This window comes from Vulpes vulpes, chromosome 3 (assembly GCF_048418805.1).
Source record: "Vulpes vulpes isolate BD-2025 chromosome 3, VulVul3, whole genome shotgun sequence".
In the NCBI taxonomy this organism is placed as follows: domain Eukaryota; kingdom Metazoa; phylum Chordata; class Mammalia; order Carnivora; family Canidae; genus Vulpes; species Vulpes vulpes.
In genome coordinates this window covers 144,069,066-144,089,811 of record NC_132782.1, presented here as the reverse complement: position 1 = coordinate 144,089,811, position 20,746 = coordinate 144,069,066, and the positions used below count along the sequence as shown (strand labels likewise).

The following is a 20,746-nucleotide window of genomic DNA, read 5'->3' as shown; positions in this document are numbered from 1 at the left end:
CATAATGGTTTTACCAATAATCCTGAAAATACAGTCAGGCTTCTATAACAGAAATTACCAGTTTTCTCTTTTCAGAGTCTATTCAGGTACCTGGAGCCTGGCAACTTATTCAAAAAGTTTAGCTATGAAGGGGAGAAGGTAAATAGAACAGTTGAAAAAAGTATAGGGTATGAGAACATGGCTTTTAAATCAGGAAAGAATGAAACATGTTTAAATGCTGATGGGAAATGAAACATGTTTAAATGCCCACTAGAAAGGTTGATTCTGAAAAATAAGAGTAATAACAAATAGAGCAAGGTTCCTAAAAGAAAGTTAAGAGGGGATGGGGCTCAACTCAGTGGTGGAAGGCTTAGCCTCAGGTAGGAAAAAGAGATCCCTCCATTTCAGATTATCATCATCACCATCATCATTTTGAATAGAAAATTTGCTACTTATATTATGCTAAGCTCTTTATAACTGGTAGCAGACTATAAATATTATTCTCTTTTTATAAATGAGGAAACAAAACTTCGAGGAGGTTAAGTAACTTGCCCAAGGTTTCAAGTGGTAAATCTAAACCCAACTAAGCCTCTCTAAGTCCCAAGAGCATAATCATAGGCTACACTTACACTCACATAGTAGGAGTATGGATGCAGATAAATATGTGGGGCAAAGAGTTGACAGAGGTAGTTCTCCTTAACTGCCTTTTATTTTCTTGTGCAGCAGAAAGCAAGGTCATACCTGAGGAGTGAGGGCTTCGTGGCTTAATGAGAGTTAAAAAGATTTTAAATAGTCACAAAGAAAAACTGATTAGGGAAATATTGCAGGTACAGGCCACTTGAGAGGCCCCACTCTCTAACTAGAAATCATGAATTTATAGTAGTACCAATATGCAAAAGTATGTGATTTCTCTTCAGTAGGAACAAAGGAAAAGCAATGGGAGAGGGGAAGAAAAAAATGCTGGCAAGAAAGCTACGCCCTTAAAGATCAGGGAATCTAAGCCAGATAAGAAAAGGAGACAGTGGCACAGTTGGCTGGGAGGTCAACTCTTGGTTTCAGCTCAGGTTTTGAGCTCCGGGTTGTGAGACTGTACCCCATGTCAGTGTGGAATCTGCTTGGGACTCTTTCTTCCTCTCCTGCTCATACACACAAGCTCTCTCTCCTTCTCTAAAATAAATAAGTCTTTTAAAAAAAAAGGAGACAAGGACAGATGAGGGCAAACGTAGAAAAATTAGAGCTGTTAAGGGAATAAAACACCATGCATTCTTTTGTGTATTTATTTTCTAATTACCAATTGCCTATCTATTCTGCACCAACTACTACGGCAGAAAACAAAAGGAAAGACGCAAAAACACTGCAACCACATCAAGTGTTACAGAAAAATAACAGCTTTATAAAACGTTCTCAAGATATTAAATAAATGAGACACTGTAGACATAAGAAAAAAGTCTGATGCTGAAAAGGAGCAAAATAGTTCAGAGAACCCAAAGCAAGACTTGTATAACTAAAATACAAACAGGGATGGAAATGGAATAGTAGTTTAAAATGTGTTTCCCTGAATACCCTGGGAAAAGGCACCAAACCAAATCTTACTCATCTCTATAATATATGGTGTCTAAGACTAGGCCAAGCTTATAATAAGTATTCAATAGATGTTTGCTGAACTGAATTAAGTCAGAGCAAAGGAACAGGAGCCCAGACTGCAAGTCGGCTGATTAAAATTATTTTAAAGGATCATCATTAGTACTGAAGCACCAGCTTTAAGCAAAGGTAACTACTTTAGCACTAAAATACTTAGGAACCCTAAATTACTGTGCCAGTGACCAACTAGAATTTCACCTACCCTAAAGAACACTTAACAAGACAGCAGCAGGGAGCAGCAGCCCCTTCTGCCGATGGGTCCTGTCCCTTGCTTTAATGAAACCATTTCGCACCAAAAGAAAACAAAACAAAACAACCTTAGTAAGTTGAAATAGATGCAGGTCTTACACATCATTATATTCTTTACATGATTACGAGCATGATTAACAAGCTACTGTAATTTTTTCACTCTATCTTTAAGGTAGTTTTAAATTACTTAGTTAAACCTGGGACTCTGAACATAGGTGCAAATTACTGCAGGAAGCCCGATGTGGAAATCGATCCTGGGACTCCAGGATCACGCCCTGGGCCAAAGGCAGGCGCTAAACCACTGAGCCACCCAGGGATCCCCATAAATAAAATCTTAATAAGACTGCAAAACACTTATAAAATATCTGAACAAAATGTAAACTATCCAAGATTCTCAAAAAGAACCAGTCATGGGATGCCTGGGTGGCTCGGCAGTTAAGCTTCTGCCTTTGGCCCAGGTCGTGATCCTGGAGTCCCGGGACTGAGTCTCACATTGGGTTCCCTGCATGGAGTCTGCTTCTCCCTCTGCCTATGTCTCTGCCTCTCTCTTCCTCTGTCTCGGTCTCTAATGAATAAATAAATAAAATCTTAAAAAAAAAAAAAAAACAGTCATTTACATTTTTAGCCTCCTGTTATAGTTTACACTATGGAGGCAGAATATTGAGTCTATAATAAATTATAAAACATAAAAAGCTTTAAAAGATCATATTCAAAACTAATGAAAATTTATTCATCAATAAAGTATCTGACACTATAAATTATTTTTCTCAAACTCTCACAATGAATTTAACCAAAATGCTAGTTTATATAAGATTTGAGACTTTTGTTTTTCCATTAGACTCTGAATGGGGGAGGGGGGGCCAGTGACAAACGATGACACACAACCTTGATGATCATGGTAAACACTTTTTCTTACCAGCTTAATTAATATTTCATAAGTGTTTATCACTTATCATTTCACTTTGACCTTCAAGTGGTGATGACAACTAACATTTCGTATTTCTCTCTTCTGGCAAAAGGAAATCTAGAAAAATAAATAAATCTGAGAGTAATGGACACAAAAAAAATCGATTACTTTGCAATAATTACATATATCACACCACATTTAAAGTAGGTGACCTATCTGTTCATGTATCTCCAGCAACCAGCATTCCACTAGCATGAAAGACTCAACAGACACTTGCTAAATTAATAAACATCAACTCACCCAAATCTATCTCAAAGATGAATTAGATCACTTAAAATTCTTAGAAACAGGTTTTTAAAAAATGTTTTAAGTGATTCTAAACTAAGAATTATTCTACATGTTATCTTTAATAAAGTTAAAAATCATTAATCAAAAAATTTAAATTGCTATTATGAGATGTATTTGTTAGCTTTCACTAAAGACTTACATATATGAAGAAAACTGTTATCTATTTCCAAATCCTTATTATTCTTCAAAATATGTGACCAAATTAATAAAAATATGATTAAAGTACAATGTATTTCTATAAAACCACTTCTCACATCTGCTATTTGAATTCGCTCTTTAAAATTTTGGGTCAGGGCAGCCCTGGTGGCGCCACGGTTTAGTGCCGCCTGCAGCCCAGGGCATGATCCTGGAGATCCTGGATTGAGTCCCACGTCGGGCTCTCTGCATGGAGCCTGCTTCTACCTTTGCCTGTGTCTCTGCCTCTCATTCTCTCTGTGTCTCTATGAATAAATAAATAAATAATCTTAAAAAATAAATAAATAAAATAAAATAAAATAAAATTTTGGGTCATCAGGGCAGCCCGGGTGGCTCAGCGGTTTGGTGCCGCCTTCAACTCAGGGCGTGAACCTGGAGACTGGGGATCGAGTCCCACGTCGGGTTGCCTGCATGGAGCCTGCTTCTCCCTCTCCCTCTGCCTATGTCTCTCTCTGCCTCTCTTACTCTCTGGTCTCTCATGAATAAATAAATAAAATCTTAAAAATAAATTAAATTAAAATTAAAAATAAATAAAATAAAATTTTGGGTCATCTGAGGGGCCTGGGTGGCTCAGTGGTTGAGCATCTGCCTTTGACTCAGGGCGTGATCCTGGGGTCCCAGGATGGAGTCCCACATCAGGCTCCCTGCAGGGAGCCTGCTTCTCCCTCTCTCTCTGTCTCTGCCTCTCTCTGTGTGTCTCTCATGAATAAATAAAATGTTTTAAAAATATATTAAAAAATAAAATAAATAAAAGTCTGGGCCATCTAATGGCCTATAAACAATATAAGCATATTTTATTATTGCTATAGATTTATAATGGGAGTTCTGCTTACTAATCAGAATACAGGTTATCAGATTCCAAATTAAGGATTAGTGCTCACTTTAAAGAGGCAGAAAGTTAAGAAGTTTTTCCCCTAATTAGTTTATTACAAAAATGTTTTAACGAAAACCAATCTGAAATTTCCTTTAAGTGGAATCATTTAAAAAAAAATTTAGTCTTAGCATTAGATAGATGCTTTGGATGCGTTCTAAAAAACTATTCTATATACAGTAATGGTTTCCAAACCTGACTGAATATTAAAATAACTTAGAGAGGTTTAAAATAGAGATAGATAAATGAGGCTCCACAGACTATTTAAATCAGAATCTCTAGGGGAAAGCTAGGCATTCATATATTTTTAAAACATTCTAAGTGATTCTGATGCGCAGTCACATTTGAGAATCATTATGCTATATCAATCCTACAATGAACTAAAAGATTCACTAGGAATTACCAATATTAGAAAAGAAATTGCTACTCACAGTTAAGCTGAATGAAATTAACTAGTAACAACTGAGGGGCAAAAATAATGTATAACTGCAATACAATTCAAAAAAATTGCGAGCTGAATGTTTAAATCTTCATAAATCAAGAGAACAAACAGTATGCCCCATGTACCAGAAGTAGTATTTCTAGTAAAGTTATGTGAGAACAGGCAACTCAACATCCTCTTATGTTCTACACCCCTTCCCTGGATCACTAACTTTGCTGACTATCTGTTTGCTTTTGAATGTAAATGCTCTGAGGTCTAGAAACATCTCAAAAAATTTCGTAAGTATTTGATAGTACGAGCCCTTACTCTCTTCACACGTAAACACATCCCTATGTTGTTTTCTGGTTTAAAAAAAAAAATTAACAATGTCTTTGCCTCTGTTTAAATTGTATACACAATTTATTTGAACTACAAACTTTGAGAAATTTTTACTTACATGGCTTTGACTGAAAAAATTCTAAAGGCAAAGTACAATCTGGTTAGAAAAAATTAGCCTGCATATTAAAAATAGAAACATCATTTATTTTTCATAGCTAAGAGAAAAATTTTCCCTGCCAAGAAAATCAGTATTTACAGACTGTGCCCTTATATAAACTATTTAAAGTGTTTGATGATCTTTAATTTTATCACTTCTTTGGGTTATAGCTGGCACATTTTGCCTTCAGTAAATCATTAAAACATCATCTAGCTATTGTTAGCTTACTGGACTTTAGTACTAAACACAAAATCCCTAACGTAATAGCATGGAGGAATAACTCTTCCATCTCCAGAGAAATGTTGGTATAACTGACATCTCTCTTAAACTAGAAGCTCATTTTCACTTGCATTTAGAGTAGTTATACTTTTTTTAAAAATAGATTTGATTTATTTGAGAGAAAGAGCACAAGCAGGGGGAGCAGCAGGCAGAGGGAGAGGGAGAGGGAGAAGCAGACTCTCCACTGAGCAGAGAGCCTGACATGGGGCTCAATCCCAGAACACCGGGACCACAACATCAGCTAAAGGCAAATGCTTAACCAACTGAACCACCCAGGAGCCCCTAGAGAAGTATAGTTTCAAATCCCAACCACAGAATGAATTTGTGACAACCAAATCTTAACTAATATAATAAATACTTAAATTTTATTAGAATCAAGAGAAATAAAACTTATTCTCCACTCCTATTCTATACCTTTAAAAAGAAAAAAAAAAAAAACAGATACCTATCTTTAAATCCTGCTTCTCAGCTATGTAGAATTACTTTTTCTTAGTATATATATGAGTGGGCTGAGATTGAGGAACCACTGTGGTTTATCTCTAGTGTTACTGTTCAGTATAAAGAGAGAATAGTAAAGAGACTTTCAACAAAGTCTCTGCAGTGTTCTCTCTAATGTACAGATTGCATGATGCTTTTGCTCTTCCCTCCTTAGCACAACAGAAAATGAAGATTTGGAGGTGGGGAGGTTCTTTTTAAATTCCTTAATGTGGAGGTGGGGAGGTTTTTAAATCCCTTAATTTATCTTTATAAGAATAAATTTCGTATGTTTGGCTTTTTAATATTTTCTAGTTATATAACAGAAAATGTAAATCATGAAAAGAAATGAAGTCCCTATAATTCTAATATCAAAAAAAAAAGTTATCACTTTTTTTAATCTTTTAGGTCAAATAAATTTTAATAAGGTATATTATATACTGTAACTAAAAAAGCAGGTAAATAGATTACTGAGAAATTTCTTATTCCATGATAAAACACCTCACTATTCTTCTAATGAAAGCTTCACTTCTGAAAGAGCTTTGAAAAGATCTATAACAAGGGAATTAATTATGCAAAAAATCTTTGTTTTAATAATTATCAACATTATCCTTAAGAAACCTTTTAAAAGTCAAAACTTTTTAAATTATTTCACTTACATTTACATTCATCAAAAAGGTCTCTGCTTATGTATGCATTAAAAATACAGCAGGGCCACCACACTCCAATTAGATGGGTTAAAATCCAAAACCCTGGCAATACCAAATTCTGCTGAGGATAGATACAGAGCAACAGAACTCTCATTAATTACTAATGGGAATACGAAATGGTACAGCTACTCTGGAAGACAGTTTAGCAGTTTCTCAGAAGACTAAACATACTCTTACCATAAGATCTAGCAAGTACAAATCTAGGTACATTCCAAACTGATTTGAAAACCTATGTCCAGGGGATGTCCTGGGTGGCTCAGCGGTTTAGCGCCTGCCTTCAGCCCAGGGCATGATCCTGGAGTCCCGGGATTGGGTCCCACACTGGGCTTCTGTATGGAGCCTGCTTCTCTCTCAGCCTGTATCTCTGCCTCTCTCTCTGTCTCAGGAATAAATAAAATATTTAAAAGAAAAAAAAAAGGGGGGGGGCAGCGCCAGTGGCTCAGCGGTTTAGCACTGCCTTTGGCCCAGGGCCTGATCCTAGAGACCCGGGATCGAGTCCCACATCCCTGCGTGGAGCCTGCTTCTCCCTCTGCCTATGTCTCTGCTTCTCTCATGAATAAATAAATAAAATCTTAAAAAAATAAAATAAAATAAAACCTACGTCCACACAAAACCTGCACACAAATGTTTGTAGCAATCTTATTCATAATCACCAAAATCTGGAAACAATCAAGATGTCCTTCAATAGATAAACAAACGATGACACATCCATAAAATGGAATACTACGCAGAAATTAAATATCACGGGGATCCCTGGGTGGCGCAGTGGTTTAGCGCCTGCCTTTGGCCCAGGGCGCGATCCTGGGGACCCGGGATCGAGTCCCGCGTCGGGCTCCCGGTGCATGGAGCCTGCTTCTCCCTCTGCCTATGTCTCTGCCTCTCTCTCTCTCTGTGTGACTATCATAAATAAATAAAAATTAAAAAAAAAAAAGAAATTAAATATCATGGATGATTAGTATAATAGCTGTGCCACTTCTATTCATTTTATAGAAAACTGGTCAAGAATACAATTGCACCTGAAACACCAAATGGTCTATGATGAGCATCTTCTGACAGCCTATACATTACCCAATAACATCTTTTCTGAAAGATTTCCTTCCAGAAAGCATAGGCCAAGGCAGACTTTGTTTCCTCACCGCCAACCATTAACTCTACCCTGGATCAATGATAATTTGCCAGGAATGAAAACCTGACCCAGAGAAGTCAATCTACTGTACAGTCAATAACCAGGCTTTTGTTACAGAATGTGAAGAGGATCTGAGAAGAAAGGTCAAGTAGAAAGTTGGGACCAGGGCAAGCATGGTGAAAAGTCATTGCTGTTTGCAAACCAAAATTATGCAGGGAACGTGAGCAAAAAACGTCAGTGAAAAGAGAAAAACGAGTCTGTACTGCACAAAGAGAAGCATAGGTAAGAGAGTATCATCTTAAATACCAAAAGGTTACAATTACATGAGGCCTAGCCAGGCTCTATTTCCTGACCTTGAATATTCATAAGACTGCCTACTATTTAAAATAAACCTTTTTTATATTTGATATACTTTTGAGTGGGTTTTCAGAGTTCTGCAATCAACCAGCTGTTACTAAAACAAGCTCTAATTACCTTGACTTTGTTTGTTCCCCTTGCCAGTTAAAAATAACCTACAGTTCCTTACTACTTACTAGATTTTAACAACCTTGCATTCAAATTGAATACTATTTGAAGTACCACACAAAAGTTTTTGCAGGGAACTGTTCAAAAGAGTATGTCAGTATTTTTTAAATCCACACATATACAGCCTTCAAAAAATTGTGGGCTCCCCCCGCCCAAAGACTCTAGGTTTCTTGTGGTAAGGAACCCTAAAAGAGGTCTTTTCAACTAGTTCCTAGGACGTGTTTTTCTACATCTTTTCAATAAAATTATTAAATTTCCAGCAACCATTTTGGGTCCCTTCCCTCTTCGGGAGTTTGCTACTATCACTTTACTATCACTCAATGAGCTATGCTCTGCTGCCCATTAAATAAATAAGAAGAAAATCCTCAGTTTTCTCAAGAATTCAGGAAACTGAATGCAACTAGCTGTATTGTGGTCAATATTATAGAAGCTGCGTAATCATCTAGAAAAAAATCCTGACCACCACCAGTCACATCCAGATTTACACATTTCCCCTAGAGTTTTAGATCACCCATTCTACTCTGGAATTGCAAATACATAATAATTTCACATAATATAAACAAGCTAGTAATCGCTAGTTATAAACTCATAGTCGGCCAGGCAACATACCTCAAATATAGCCCAACTACGTATCTCTCTCTCTTTTTTAAAGATTTTGTTTATTTATTCATGAGAGACACACAGAGAGAGGCAGAGACATAGGCAGAGGAAGAAGCAGGCTCCCCTCCCCGAAAGCAGCCTGATGTGGGACTCGATCCCAGATCCCAGGATCATGCCCTGGGCCAAAAGCAGATGCTCAGCCACTGAGCCCCCCAGGCGTCCCCAAACTATGTATCTCTTAAGCCATCTGTATGCAGTCATTTTACAATAACTTCAAAGACACAGGATGTATCTTGTATTTTTAATTACTTCTAGCTTCTACTCAAAAGTACGAGATTATACAGAGAAAGCTGAGTGACATTCTCTACCAAAAATCTTTAACTAGGACAGACACATAAATAGACAGGGACACACATTTTCTTTCAAGTCCTTCAATTCAATAAAGATAGCCCCAACCAAATTCTTATCATTCTGTATTGCTTTCTAAAGCCTCCTGGCAAAACTTTAGGTTGTAAAAATATATTTCAAACTATACAAAACATTCTGATCATACCAAACCTGTAAGTTTGCTTTATAATACAAAGACTTCCTCTCTTTGGGGTCTGGTATTAACAACCGAGCTTACATTTTTCATACAGTCATATAAGAACATGTACTCACACCTGATAATGTGTTCAGACAACCAAACTAATCATGAGACACACCCTTCTTTTCCACATCCCCCACCATCCCAATTATCTCTTCACAATTCCTGAGGTAACGATGTGAATGATTACATAGCTTATTTCTTTCAAAAACTTATGATCTAGACTTTAAGTAAAAAAAGGAAATCATTACCAGTAATAAATTTCATAAATCCAGAGTATTAGAAGTCAAACTAATGGCATAAAAAAAAAATCTCTACTATGCAAAGCATAATAAATTCTTTTCTGCCATTTTCAAAGCAGGATAAGCTTGACATTTCTCCAGTGATGTATCAACCAACTAGAAGACATAGCTCCTTCAAAGAGCTTGAGGTCTATTGTACATGTTGCTATCGCAGAGCACACAAGGCGCAATTAGTCAATCTTGGGAAGACAGTCAATCTTGGGGAGATAGGAAATTTAAACATCCAACATCTTTCTCCCTTTGCAGACAGAGAAAGGAAGATAATCAGGGAGATGAGGGTAAGGGTGGGCTAGAATAAGCACTCAGGCATATGAGAAAGCCTCAAGTAAAAGAACGTAATAATCAAAGAATTAAAGGTTTAATCTGTTTAGAATACAGAGAAGCAAACAGTAAAAGAATGTCTAAAAATCATGCAATAATTGATTTTAAAGAGTAGATTTTATTCTAAAAACATTTACTCCAGCTACAGTCCATTGAAGAAATAATATACTAGCACTGCAGAAAGCAATTAAGGAAGCATTTCCAGTAATCAAGAAGAGATGAAAGTGACCTAAATTTAAGAAAGTGGCAACTCAGGGCACCTGGGTGGCTCAGTATGTTAAGCACGTTGACTACTGATTTCAGATCAGGTCTTGATTTCAGGGTAGTGGGTTCAGGCCCTGCACTGGAGTCTACTTTAAAAATTAAAAAAAAAAAAAAAAAAAGTGGCACTGAGAATAAAGAAAGTTGAATCAATAACACTGGTGGGAGAGGAAGTATGGTGAAGGAGTAATTGAGATTTACTTCCATTCTTCTAGACTGGGCAAGTGAAAGACACTACCAATTTAGTGAAAAGACAGTGTTGAATATTGGATGTACGTGAAGGACGCACTCGTTAAATGTGTACATGTTCCATTGAGAATATGTCTAAAATTTAAAGGCAAATGGATATATCTTGTAAGCAGTTTGAAGCTCAAGAATAATCTGACTAGAGATATATACATCTGGAAATCCATCAATATAGAGACGGTAACTTCAGCCACAGCAGTGTGTGAAAATATCAAAAGAGAGCATACAAAATAAGAAGTCAATAACGAAAGCCTGAGCAGTACCAAAAGCAAGAGGAAGGGCAGAGAAAGATATATCTATATATATTAATTTGAATTACAGAAGTCAAATCATGCAAATCATGACAATCACAGAAATTACAGACATTTACCCAGCAGAATACTGCCAGTTAAAAACTGTAATAGAAGGGGATTAGGAGTGCTCCTCAAACCTAGTCCAACTTTTTAAAGTAATTTACAAATAAAACTTTTAAAAATATTAAGATTCTAGATTTAAATGGGATAGCATTTTTTTTTTAAAGATTGTATTTATTCATGAGAGACACACAGAGAGAGAGGCAGAGACACGGGTAGAGGGAGAAGCAGGATTCATGTAGGGAACCTGATGCGGGACTCAATCCTGGTACCCCAGAATCACAACCCGAGCCAAAAGCAGATGCTCAACCACTGAGCCACCAGGTACCCACCCAATGGGATAGCATTTTAAAAATAAAAACATTATCTAGTCATGACTGGTGCCTTAAAAAAAGGTACTTTAAAATATTACACTTCGTTCATTTAACTTCACTCTTTATATCCATATATGTATTTTGAAATGTTTATTAAGAATATACTTTAGGTGTTAACTAGTGTTCAATGGCACTTTCTACCCTCATTGCCAATAAATTATTAGCATGACCCTTTCTTTCCAACTAAAAGTTTAAACCATAATGAAATAATTTCACGCTTTTATATTCTGAGAACCATTAAAATATGAAAAATACATTTAAAATTAAGAGGAAGGATAATTTAGGATAAGTAAAAAGACACAAACAACAAAAAAGCTTAAAGAGTTCTCCAACTTAACATAAATGGTAAAAATATTATCAGAGAAAATAAAACTTCTGCAAAATACTCAACATTTATAAGAAACTAGATTAAACTGACAGGCATAAAAAGGGCACATTCACCCTAGCTTTCTGAAATACAGTACGTCAAATATAGCCTACCCAAAAAACCTGAAAGGTCTAAGAAAATAACTAAAACCTAGCTACCTTACTCCTTTATCTCTTATGGCTACCACTTTAAACCTACTAGACGTTGTTTCGTATCTTCTTGTGTGCCACTTTCTCTTTTACCCATCCTCATGAACTGTATCTGAACCAGTAACCCAATTTTTACTTCTGCTCAAACCATAGCAACACTTCATCAACACAACTAAAACAATGTCAAGTCTCTTTTACCCTCATACTTCAATTCAAATTGGTACTATTCCAATTTCTCTGACTTCAGCTTCTTAGAAATTGCTTAAACTAATTTTTAAGGTAGAAGTAAAAACTAGGCCTCACTGTCACAGGAATGTCACAAAAATAAATAAATAAATAACTTCCAAATGGTCAAACTTTAGGCTGGGAGTGTCATAAGAAGAAAACATACCTAGTGCATACTGAAATTAAGTCAGATAAAGTTCCACTTTCAGTAATGACAGAGTAACTAACACTGGATATCCATTCTTCTGCCATCCACAACTACACAAATGGAGAAAATACAGAAACAATTATTGCTGGACAACAGACACATGCAGTACAGGACTCTCATCTGTGAGAAAGAACAAACAAATGAAATCCGGCACACTATGATCATCCTTTATGTGGAGTACCATCAGTGGTGTGGAACAGGAAGCAGTCTTGCTGAGCAGAGAGAGAGAAAACAGAGTTTGGGGAAGTGAGGCAGCTGGAATTTGTGGGACAGAGCACTGAAGAGGAAGAAGCAAAACAGAAAAAGGAAACACCGAGTATCTGCACAGGAGTCTCTTTGAGTCTTACACATACAAAACTGCATGTGTAAAACATGAGATTCCACAGGACCAAGCAAAAAACAACTATCAAGGAGTTGTACCGAGAACAATTATCAATGTTTCCATGAGGCTCGAGTCTTTCAGGTTTCAACCAGCTAGAGTAAAGACCTTTTGTTTTTTTTTTTGTTTTTTGTTTTTTTTTTTTTTTTTTTTTTTTTTGAGTAAAGACCTTTTGAAATGACACCAGGAAGGCCATGCCAAGGACTAAGGCTAAACTAAATCTAGAATACAGGCTACTCTGGATTTCCCCCTAACAGAGCTAAAACATAAAGCTTAATAGAATCAAGCTTATTATCAAGTAAATCAACTGCCTGTCAGAACAAATTTCAATACTTTTTAAAGAAAAGAGAACAAAATGCAGACCCTCAACACATTTCAAATGTCTACCATACAAATATTACTAGGTAAGTGAAAATTAAATCATAACATACTACAGAGAATCCTAAGAGTGTCCTAAACTGCTCAGTCTCTTCTCACCACTTCACAAATTTCTGTACATTAAAATTTATATGTTAAAGAGAAATGATAACGTAAAGGAATAGTAGTACACAGACCTCACTGAAGATACGAAATCACTGAAGAGAAGCAGAAAAGTCACAAAACAGATTTTCTCATTTATTACTAAACATTATAATCTGATGGCGTGAGTCATCACAGAAATATTTAAATAGGAGAGCCTGCTTACCAATATGTAAAAACATTTTAAAGCCTACAAAAAAACTGCTAAACTAAAGCTCCTACAACAAAGGCTAAGCTTCAATTAGTCTCAAATAAATAGTAATTGTTTTAAATAGGTTTTACTATTTACTATTTATTTGCTAATGAGTATTTATTGCCATATATAAAGAAACAACTGTTATTTCTCTATCCAGAATTTACATATCTGGTAACTTATGTAAGACACAGCCTCCAAACCAGAAAGCAAGCACACAAAAAAACATACAATTAAAACAAACATCTCCTTGCACACTAAAGCTTATCTGAGCATTCAAAAGAGAGATTCTTCAGTGCATCACTCAAGAATCCTAACACATAATTCTAACAAGCCTGGTTATTCTGACTTCCAAGTGTATAGAGAACTAAAAGCACTCAGAAGGGAAGGCTGAATTATTAGAGGAAGGTAGCATGATAGCATTAGTGACAATAAAATGAAAGTCAACAAAACTGAAGAAAATTCTAAGAAGTCACAGAACTTCTAAAAGAATATAGAAAAGAAGCTAAATTATAAGAACATAAAAAGCTGAGAAGCCCAAATCATTTAACATAAGCAAAAACAGAGATACTCTGGTGGTGATGGCAGAAAAATTTCACTACATAACCTCTATTTGCAAAAACGACTCTAAATGCAGAAGAAAAAGTTAAATTATACTTGGGTATAAATATACTGGGATTACAATAAAGAACTACTTTTAGAAACTATTCACATCACTTGAAATAAAAGATGGAGACATTCAAAGGAAAAAACCAAGAGTTCACTGTGCACTGATTATTTTGATTAGTCAATGGCACACTCCTCTTACAACCAAAAACTTCATACTAAGGACCGTTATTTCCCTCCTCTCATTAAAATTTGTGCCAAACTACTAGGGCCAATCTGGCTGTTATATTCCATGGTCTTTTCCAATTAGTTGAGAAAGTACACCATGCATGAGTTTTCCCTAATAACCTCTGACTTTAACTCAATTCATTGTAAACATCCCCCAAAGTATTTTTTGCAAATTATCCAAATTATCTATTTAAAGCCAAGCTGTAGCCATAGTTTTATATCCTCCATTCGTACAGGGCAATTATCCTTCACAGACACACTAATAGAATGTTCTTTAAAAACGATGAACATGAAAGCATTTCATTCAATAAACAGGTTACTTACCTATAATGCGGATTCTCTGACAGATAAAACCAGATAATCATAATTAAAATTACAGAGCTTAAACTCGGACTAAAGAATTTTGAAAACTGAGAAACTAGTATTTGCTCCTTATGAGTTTTAAACCTAGAAACCTGAAAATCCATGGAATAAGTCTTTATTGGATGGGATAACCAGGAGTAATTCAAACTAGGAGTTAGAATATGGGAGTTCTAATCCTCTATCTACCAGTAGTTCATCATACTTTCAATAAGTAACATTAAAACATTAATTATGAGTTAGGAAATGAGGACTGTGTAACACCACCTATGCTACCTCTGAATTATAGGGAGTGTCAAATGAGAAACTAGAGGAAATCACTTTGCACCTTATGAAGCACAGTACAAATATAACATTATTTTATCTAGGGCAGGATGACTCCTCTATTACTTTCTAAGCAAAATCCATCTCTAGTCTTGAAGTCTTCTGGTCCCTTGAAAGAAACTTAAACAATGAAAGTAGTCTCATGAGAAGTGAATCTACAAGACCTGATGAGGATTTTCTCTATGTAGCCTCTGAAACTGATGAAGATATCAAATGATTCACATAAGCATAGTGTAAAAGAATGTATCATAAATTATTTAAAGTACATTATTTTCAGAGAACCAAGTTTAAAAATACACTTCCTATAAATATCCTTTAATATGGCTTAAAAACTTCTTACCTAGAGACTACATGAGCAATACCCTTTGATAAGCAACCAGCTATTCTTATACTTCATTATCTAGAAACTTGATAATTTGGTATAAACATCAATGATCTTATCAATGAGTTAACCCACCAGAAGAACTCAAGAATCCAAATAGTCTTAATCCGACTTTTCATCCTCTGCTTGTTCATGAAGTTACAAGATCTTTAAATGAAGTTATCCAAGTCCCTTCAAGTAATTTACTTAAGTAGTCATACAATGAGAATTCAGAGAAGATTGACCAAATCACATTTTCTTTTTGAGTATCTATTTTCCAGTCATTGCCCTCTGGAAAAAAGCTCCGAATATTAAAACCCAGGATCAGGGACTCCTGGGTAAGTCAGCAGTTGAGCATCTGCCTTGGTCTCAGGGTGTGATGGCAGAGTCCTGGGATCGAGTCCCACATTGAGCTCCCTGCATGGAGCCTGCTTCTCCCTCTGCCTATGTCTCTGCCTCTCTGTGTCTCTCATGAATAAATAAATAAAATATTTTAAAAATAAATAAATAAAAACCCAGGACCTAAAAACTTCCATACCTGCTCTCCCTAGAGCCAGAACTTCAAATCTAGAGATCTGATTCGATGCTTCCCATTCAAAATCCACAAAAGGTCAATTCCCAAAGAGAAAGGCAAATGTTAAGTACGTGATCTCAGTCTGGCTACTTAGGCCAAAAAGGGAGTCATTAGGTATCATCTACCACTTTAACAGAATCTTTCATCTTAAAGACCAGAGTTTTGAAATAAAATATACTTCTTCTGATTCCCCACTCACTACTCTTTGAGAAATCACATCTAGTGAAATAATCCACACCTGGAATCTTGCCAGAAAAAAAAAAAAAAATCTTCAGTCTCCCCTGTGCCTAGGAGAGTTCTCCATTTGGAAACATACATAAAAGCACACTGTGGGTTTATGTGAATAAGAGGGATGGCATCTAGAGAGGAAACAGGGTTAAGTATCCCGAATGCTCACAAATTCATTTCTCTGGCCTATGGTCTAATTACCATGAAACAGATCTAAGGCTAGGTTTCTATAGCATAGTATCTTTTCAAACATTTACAAGTCATTAGATGACCCTATATGTAACACCCCTGCAAACAAGACAGATAAATTATCGGCTAAATGGTAGGATATACAGCTGCTAATTAAATAATGTTAGTTTAGAAAAGAGCTGCAACTGGAATAAAGAAGAGCTATGTTCTCCTGGCCCTGGACAAAGAACTATGCCACACTCAGTGTTTTCTATCAGTAACATATTTTTTAATCTGGCCATCAGGACATACTCTACTCATTCCCTACTGGTAAAGATATTCATATGTAATCTGGGTAATGCCCAATTCCCAGTTTCACAATTATCTGGGGAAATTTACTAGCATGAAGTGACTAAGAAAGAAAAAAAAATACTTGATGGGGTACATGTGTACATCTGTGTGTACAGGAGAATAACATTCCAACTACCCATTTACCTTTTTTTTTCTTTACCCCAAGTGCATTTTCAAACAGTCAGAAAATAACTTGAGACTTCAAAGACAAGTATCAGGATGCTATTTTTTTGCAATGACAATTTGGGTAAAAAAAAGCCAACATTATATCCAACCATCTCTTGGCTCTAAACAAAAAGCAAAGGAATAAGAACTTTACTGAAAAGAGATTACATCTAACTTGATCAAGCATCTTCTCTCAATTTTCTTTAAATTATCTCTAACGAAGATGCTCTCACTCCCCATCTCCCTCCTCCCAATATGTTTCCTTTGGGGGATAAAAAGTTAAAAGTGGAAGTGTCAAAAAGTATTACCTTCAAAGCAAGAAGGAGAGATTTCTTTTGCCCAAAGTCACCAAATGAGACATTAATTTGAAAATACCATCCTAAAAAAAGCAACTACTATCCAAATTCCAAAGGACTTTGTATATCCTGAGGAACCTAATAGCTCTCATTCTCAAAGGCTTAGGGATATAAAACATCACTCTTTAAATGTTATGGCCGCTGTCTTTAGACAACTGTTTTATAGGTTTATCATCCTTGAGAATTATCACCAAGAGCTCTAACAAAAAAAAGTAACATAATGAATAGAAACATATTTTCCATCAACATACCAGCTAAGCCTTAAGAGAGAATCTCTTTGCCAAAGAAACAATAAAAAGGAAGAGAAATAATGAGTATCATTTTATAAAAATGCACACTTCTTGAGTTCTTGGCTTTTCTATTACATAATACTCTGCTTCCTATGCCTGCAGATAAACAACTGTTTTTAAAAACTGATGCATAATACTAATGATAAGAACTCTATATGAAATTGAAAAAAGCTTCACTTACTCACTTCTTGAGTTTTCTACCTCAAATTGGACTTCAAATATTTCAAACACACAAAAATGCTAACCATTCTACAAAATAAATGAATAAAATGCTCAGATAAAAGGACTTCTACTAAACTAGACATTAAAATACTACTTATAAAAAAAAAAAAAACAAGGAAAATTTTCAGAAAAGAAACATACGCTAAAAGGCCTCCATATTATCATATACAAATGTGAACTATCTGTAATATATGGCAAAAAATGATTACGGTCCACAAGTATTTGATACTTTGATCTGATACATACCACAATCTGGCAATTGTCACCATAAGAACATCACAAAGTTCCCTCAAATCAGTGTTTTTACACAGCCTATAAAATCTGTGCTAGTAATTCAAAAGCTTACTTTGTAGGAGTAAAGGTGATTAACTTACATATGTCCTTTACTGTTGTTGATCATGGTATTTATAAGCACTGTTCACCGTTCATTAACATTCCTTTCAGGATTATTCAGAGTTAACTCCAATTCATTTGTGTTACTACTCAGAATACTTTAAAGCAAATCTAAGCAAAATTGTGATAAACTTGGACACTCAATTCTTTATTTTAGAAAGGGTCTTCATTACAAAGGTTAAGAAATGATTGTATCTTAAGATAGTGTCTCTTATAATTTAGAATTAGGAGAAAGTTGTCTCAAATGTTTTATGTAAACTATACAACAGACTAATTTTCTAATTAATGCTAATTATAATACACAATTACCCATCACAATATTAGCAGTAATATCTACCTCTGCAAATTACAAGTCAAAGATAATGCATAAAGTCCATTTTTTTAAATCAAAAGTTTTCATTGGAAATTAGATAGAAGTAACTAAGATAAAAGTAGATTTACAGCCTGCAGGATTTGCCTTATCTGTAAGTCTAAGCACTCACTAATTGTTCTATACTGTCTGGAAGGCATAGATACTTCAAGATAAAGCTCCACAACTATAAATCAAAATGTATTATGATAACTAAAGATGTTTCCATTTTACAAATTAACTGAAATGGTATAAAACATTAGTAAACAAAAATATCAACCATGTTTCCACATGTCTTTCCTAATTGAGATGTGTGAAATATCAAAACTAGAAAACCATACTGCCACTGAGAAGAGTAATCGTTGAATTTTAAAGTCTTTCTTTTTTTGGAGTTTAAGAGTTGAGATAACCATTACATTAAACCTAAAATTTCAGCTAAAGCATTAATTTTAGCTATAATAAAAATGCTATGAACAGACATTTATGAATAGATACTGAAAACGTGGGGAATAATAAACAAAGCAGAATTCATGGTTACCATATTTACACATACTCTTTGTTGTGTTTCAGTGCCACATGATCTGATTCAAAGTAATAAACATCAGGATCATCATCTTCTTCTTCTGTATTGTGCGGATTGGCACTCTCTTTGGCAGATGGCAAATGTCCAATATTAAGTCTTGCCTCTGAGGGTGGCTTACTTAGTCCTTCACTCCCATAATTTTCAGAGTCACAAAATATTCCTTTTTCATTCTGAGAAATCTCATCAGGATTTGTGGGAGATTCACTTATGTTATCACTAACAGTTGCATTTGTTTCATTGGGACTAAGATTATTCTCCTCAAATTGTCCATTTTCTCTGCAAGGAGAACTGCTTTTAGTGGGACTACCTCTGGTGGGGGCCGCCCTTCGTGGTGACGTTCTCAGAGTATATCGATGTTCTTGAGGTTCTGATAAAGACATCATTTGAGCTGAAACACAGTCTAGAACAGATGATGATTCTGGTTCTCCAGAGACTGGCATACTCTCAAGACTTGTGTCCAGGGCGTTATTGGTGTTTTCATTACACTGCTCTTTTGAGGCACTGCTATCTCCCACCACATCTACTTCCTCCTCAGAATCCCTTAAGGATGACTGAATTTCAGAAAAGGGGCCTGTAGCTGGCTCAGTAGTCAGCTGATTAACATGTTCCACAGGCAGGCAGGCAGTTACTACTTTGTGGTCCTCCAACTTGACCTGCACTTCTGAATTGGTGCAAGGCACGTTATGGTCTATGTAACTGTCCTCCTTCCTACTATCAAGGAACATTGAAGTGTGGGTATCCGAATCCCCATTTTCAGCTACTGACTTTTCCTGCAACACATATGAACCAGTGCTATTTTGTTTAGTGTTCCCATCAGGCTGACAGTCATCACAGTTTATAACAGCTGAATCACTGTCATCAACACCATTGACAGCCAAATAGCCTGTGATTTCTTCAACTACTGCAGAATTAAGTGGCCCTTCCTCACTGACATTCACCTTTTTAATTTCCCTTTTCTCACAATCATCCAGTATAAGACATCGACAAGCTCGTTTAGTCCCTTGAAAATCTGCATCATTGTCCACTACTGTATTCCTCTGTTCTACTGACTCCTTGTCTGATTTTATAGGTGAATCTTCTTCTGAACTGTTTGGTGCTTCAGATCTAAGGCAACGCTTAATTCTTTTTAAAACTGGTGAAACAGGTTCTGTTTGCCTTCTCTCACAATTTTCTACAGCCTGCCTTTCTACGTTATCTTTTTCTGAAGAAGAAAGTCCTCTTTTCCTAGGGCTTACCCATGATTCTCGAGTATTTTGCTGTTTTAAATCAGTAGTTCTTCCATTATTATTTCCTTTCTGAATCTGCACAGGCTCTGGTCTCTTCTTTGGTGATCTTGATCGTACTTGAGAATGAGAAGAGATTTCTTCAGGGTGAGCAATGCTACGATTCCTTAAAGTTCTACCACAAAAAGATTCATCCAAGCCGTTTAACCCCACTGTTGATCTTGTAACACGAGTAGATCGGGAAGCAGCCATACTATGGCAAGTCCCTACAATACGGTCATCATGATCCACTCATTGGGAAACCTTCAAAAATGTAAACAAAATAATGAGAAAAGGTAATAGTTAATACACCTAAAACAAAAGCATAAAGCTATTAACTTTAAAATCCAAGTATAGCCTATATTAATAAAGTGATATAATTTATTTTATTAACAGTTCCAAAAATGATACCAGTAATAGCTAACAATTATATGGCACTTAATACGTTGCAGGAATTGTCCTATATGCTTTACGTACATTAACTCACTTAAGTCACAACAATTAAGAAAGGTGCTATTATCATCCATACTTTACAAATGAAAAGGGTGAGTATGTGTATCATTTAAGTAATCTGTCCAAAGCCACACACTTAAGTGGCAGGGCAGGGCTCTAGAGACCATGC

The 20,746-nt window shown here is 35.7% G+C and overlaps 1 protein-coding gene across 13 annotated transcripts in view; it reads right to left on the bottom strand.

Moving 5' to 3' along the window:
- Positions 1–20,746, bottom strand: part of ZZZ3 (zinc finger ZZ-type containing 3) — a 100,303-nt gene that overhangs the window by 35,128 nt on the left and 44,429 nt on the right. For all 13 annotated transcript variants that reach the window (XM_072754833.1, XM_072754840.1, XM_072754832.1 and 10 more), the window contains one exon: positions 18,833–20,388. In XM_072754833.1, coding sequence (XP_072610934.1) covers positions 18,833–20,337 — 1,505 coding nt within the window. In that variant the 5' untranslated portion in view covers positions 20,338–20,388. The remainder of the gene's footprint in view (positions 1–18,832; positions 20,389–20,746) is intronic.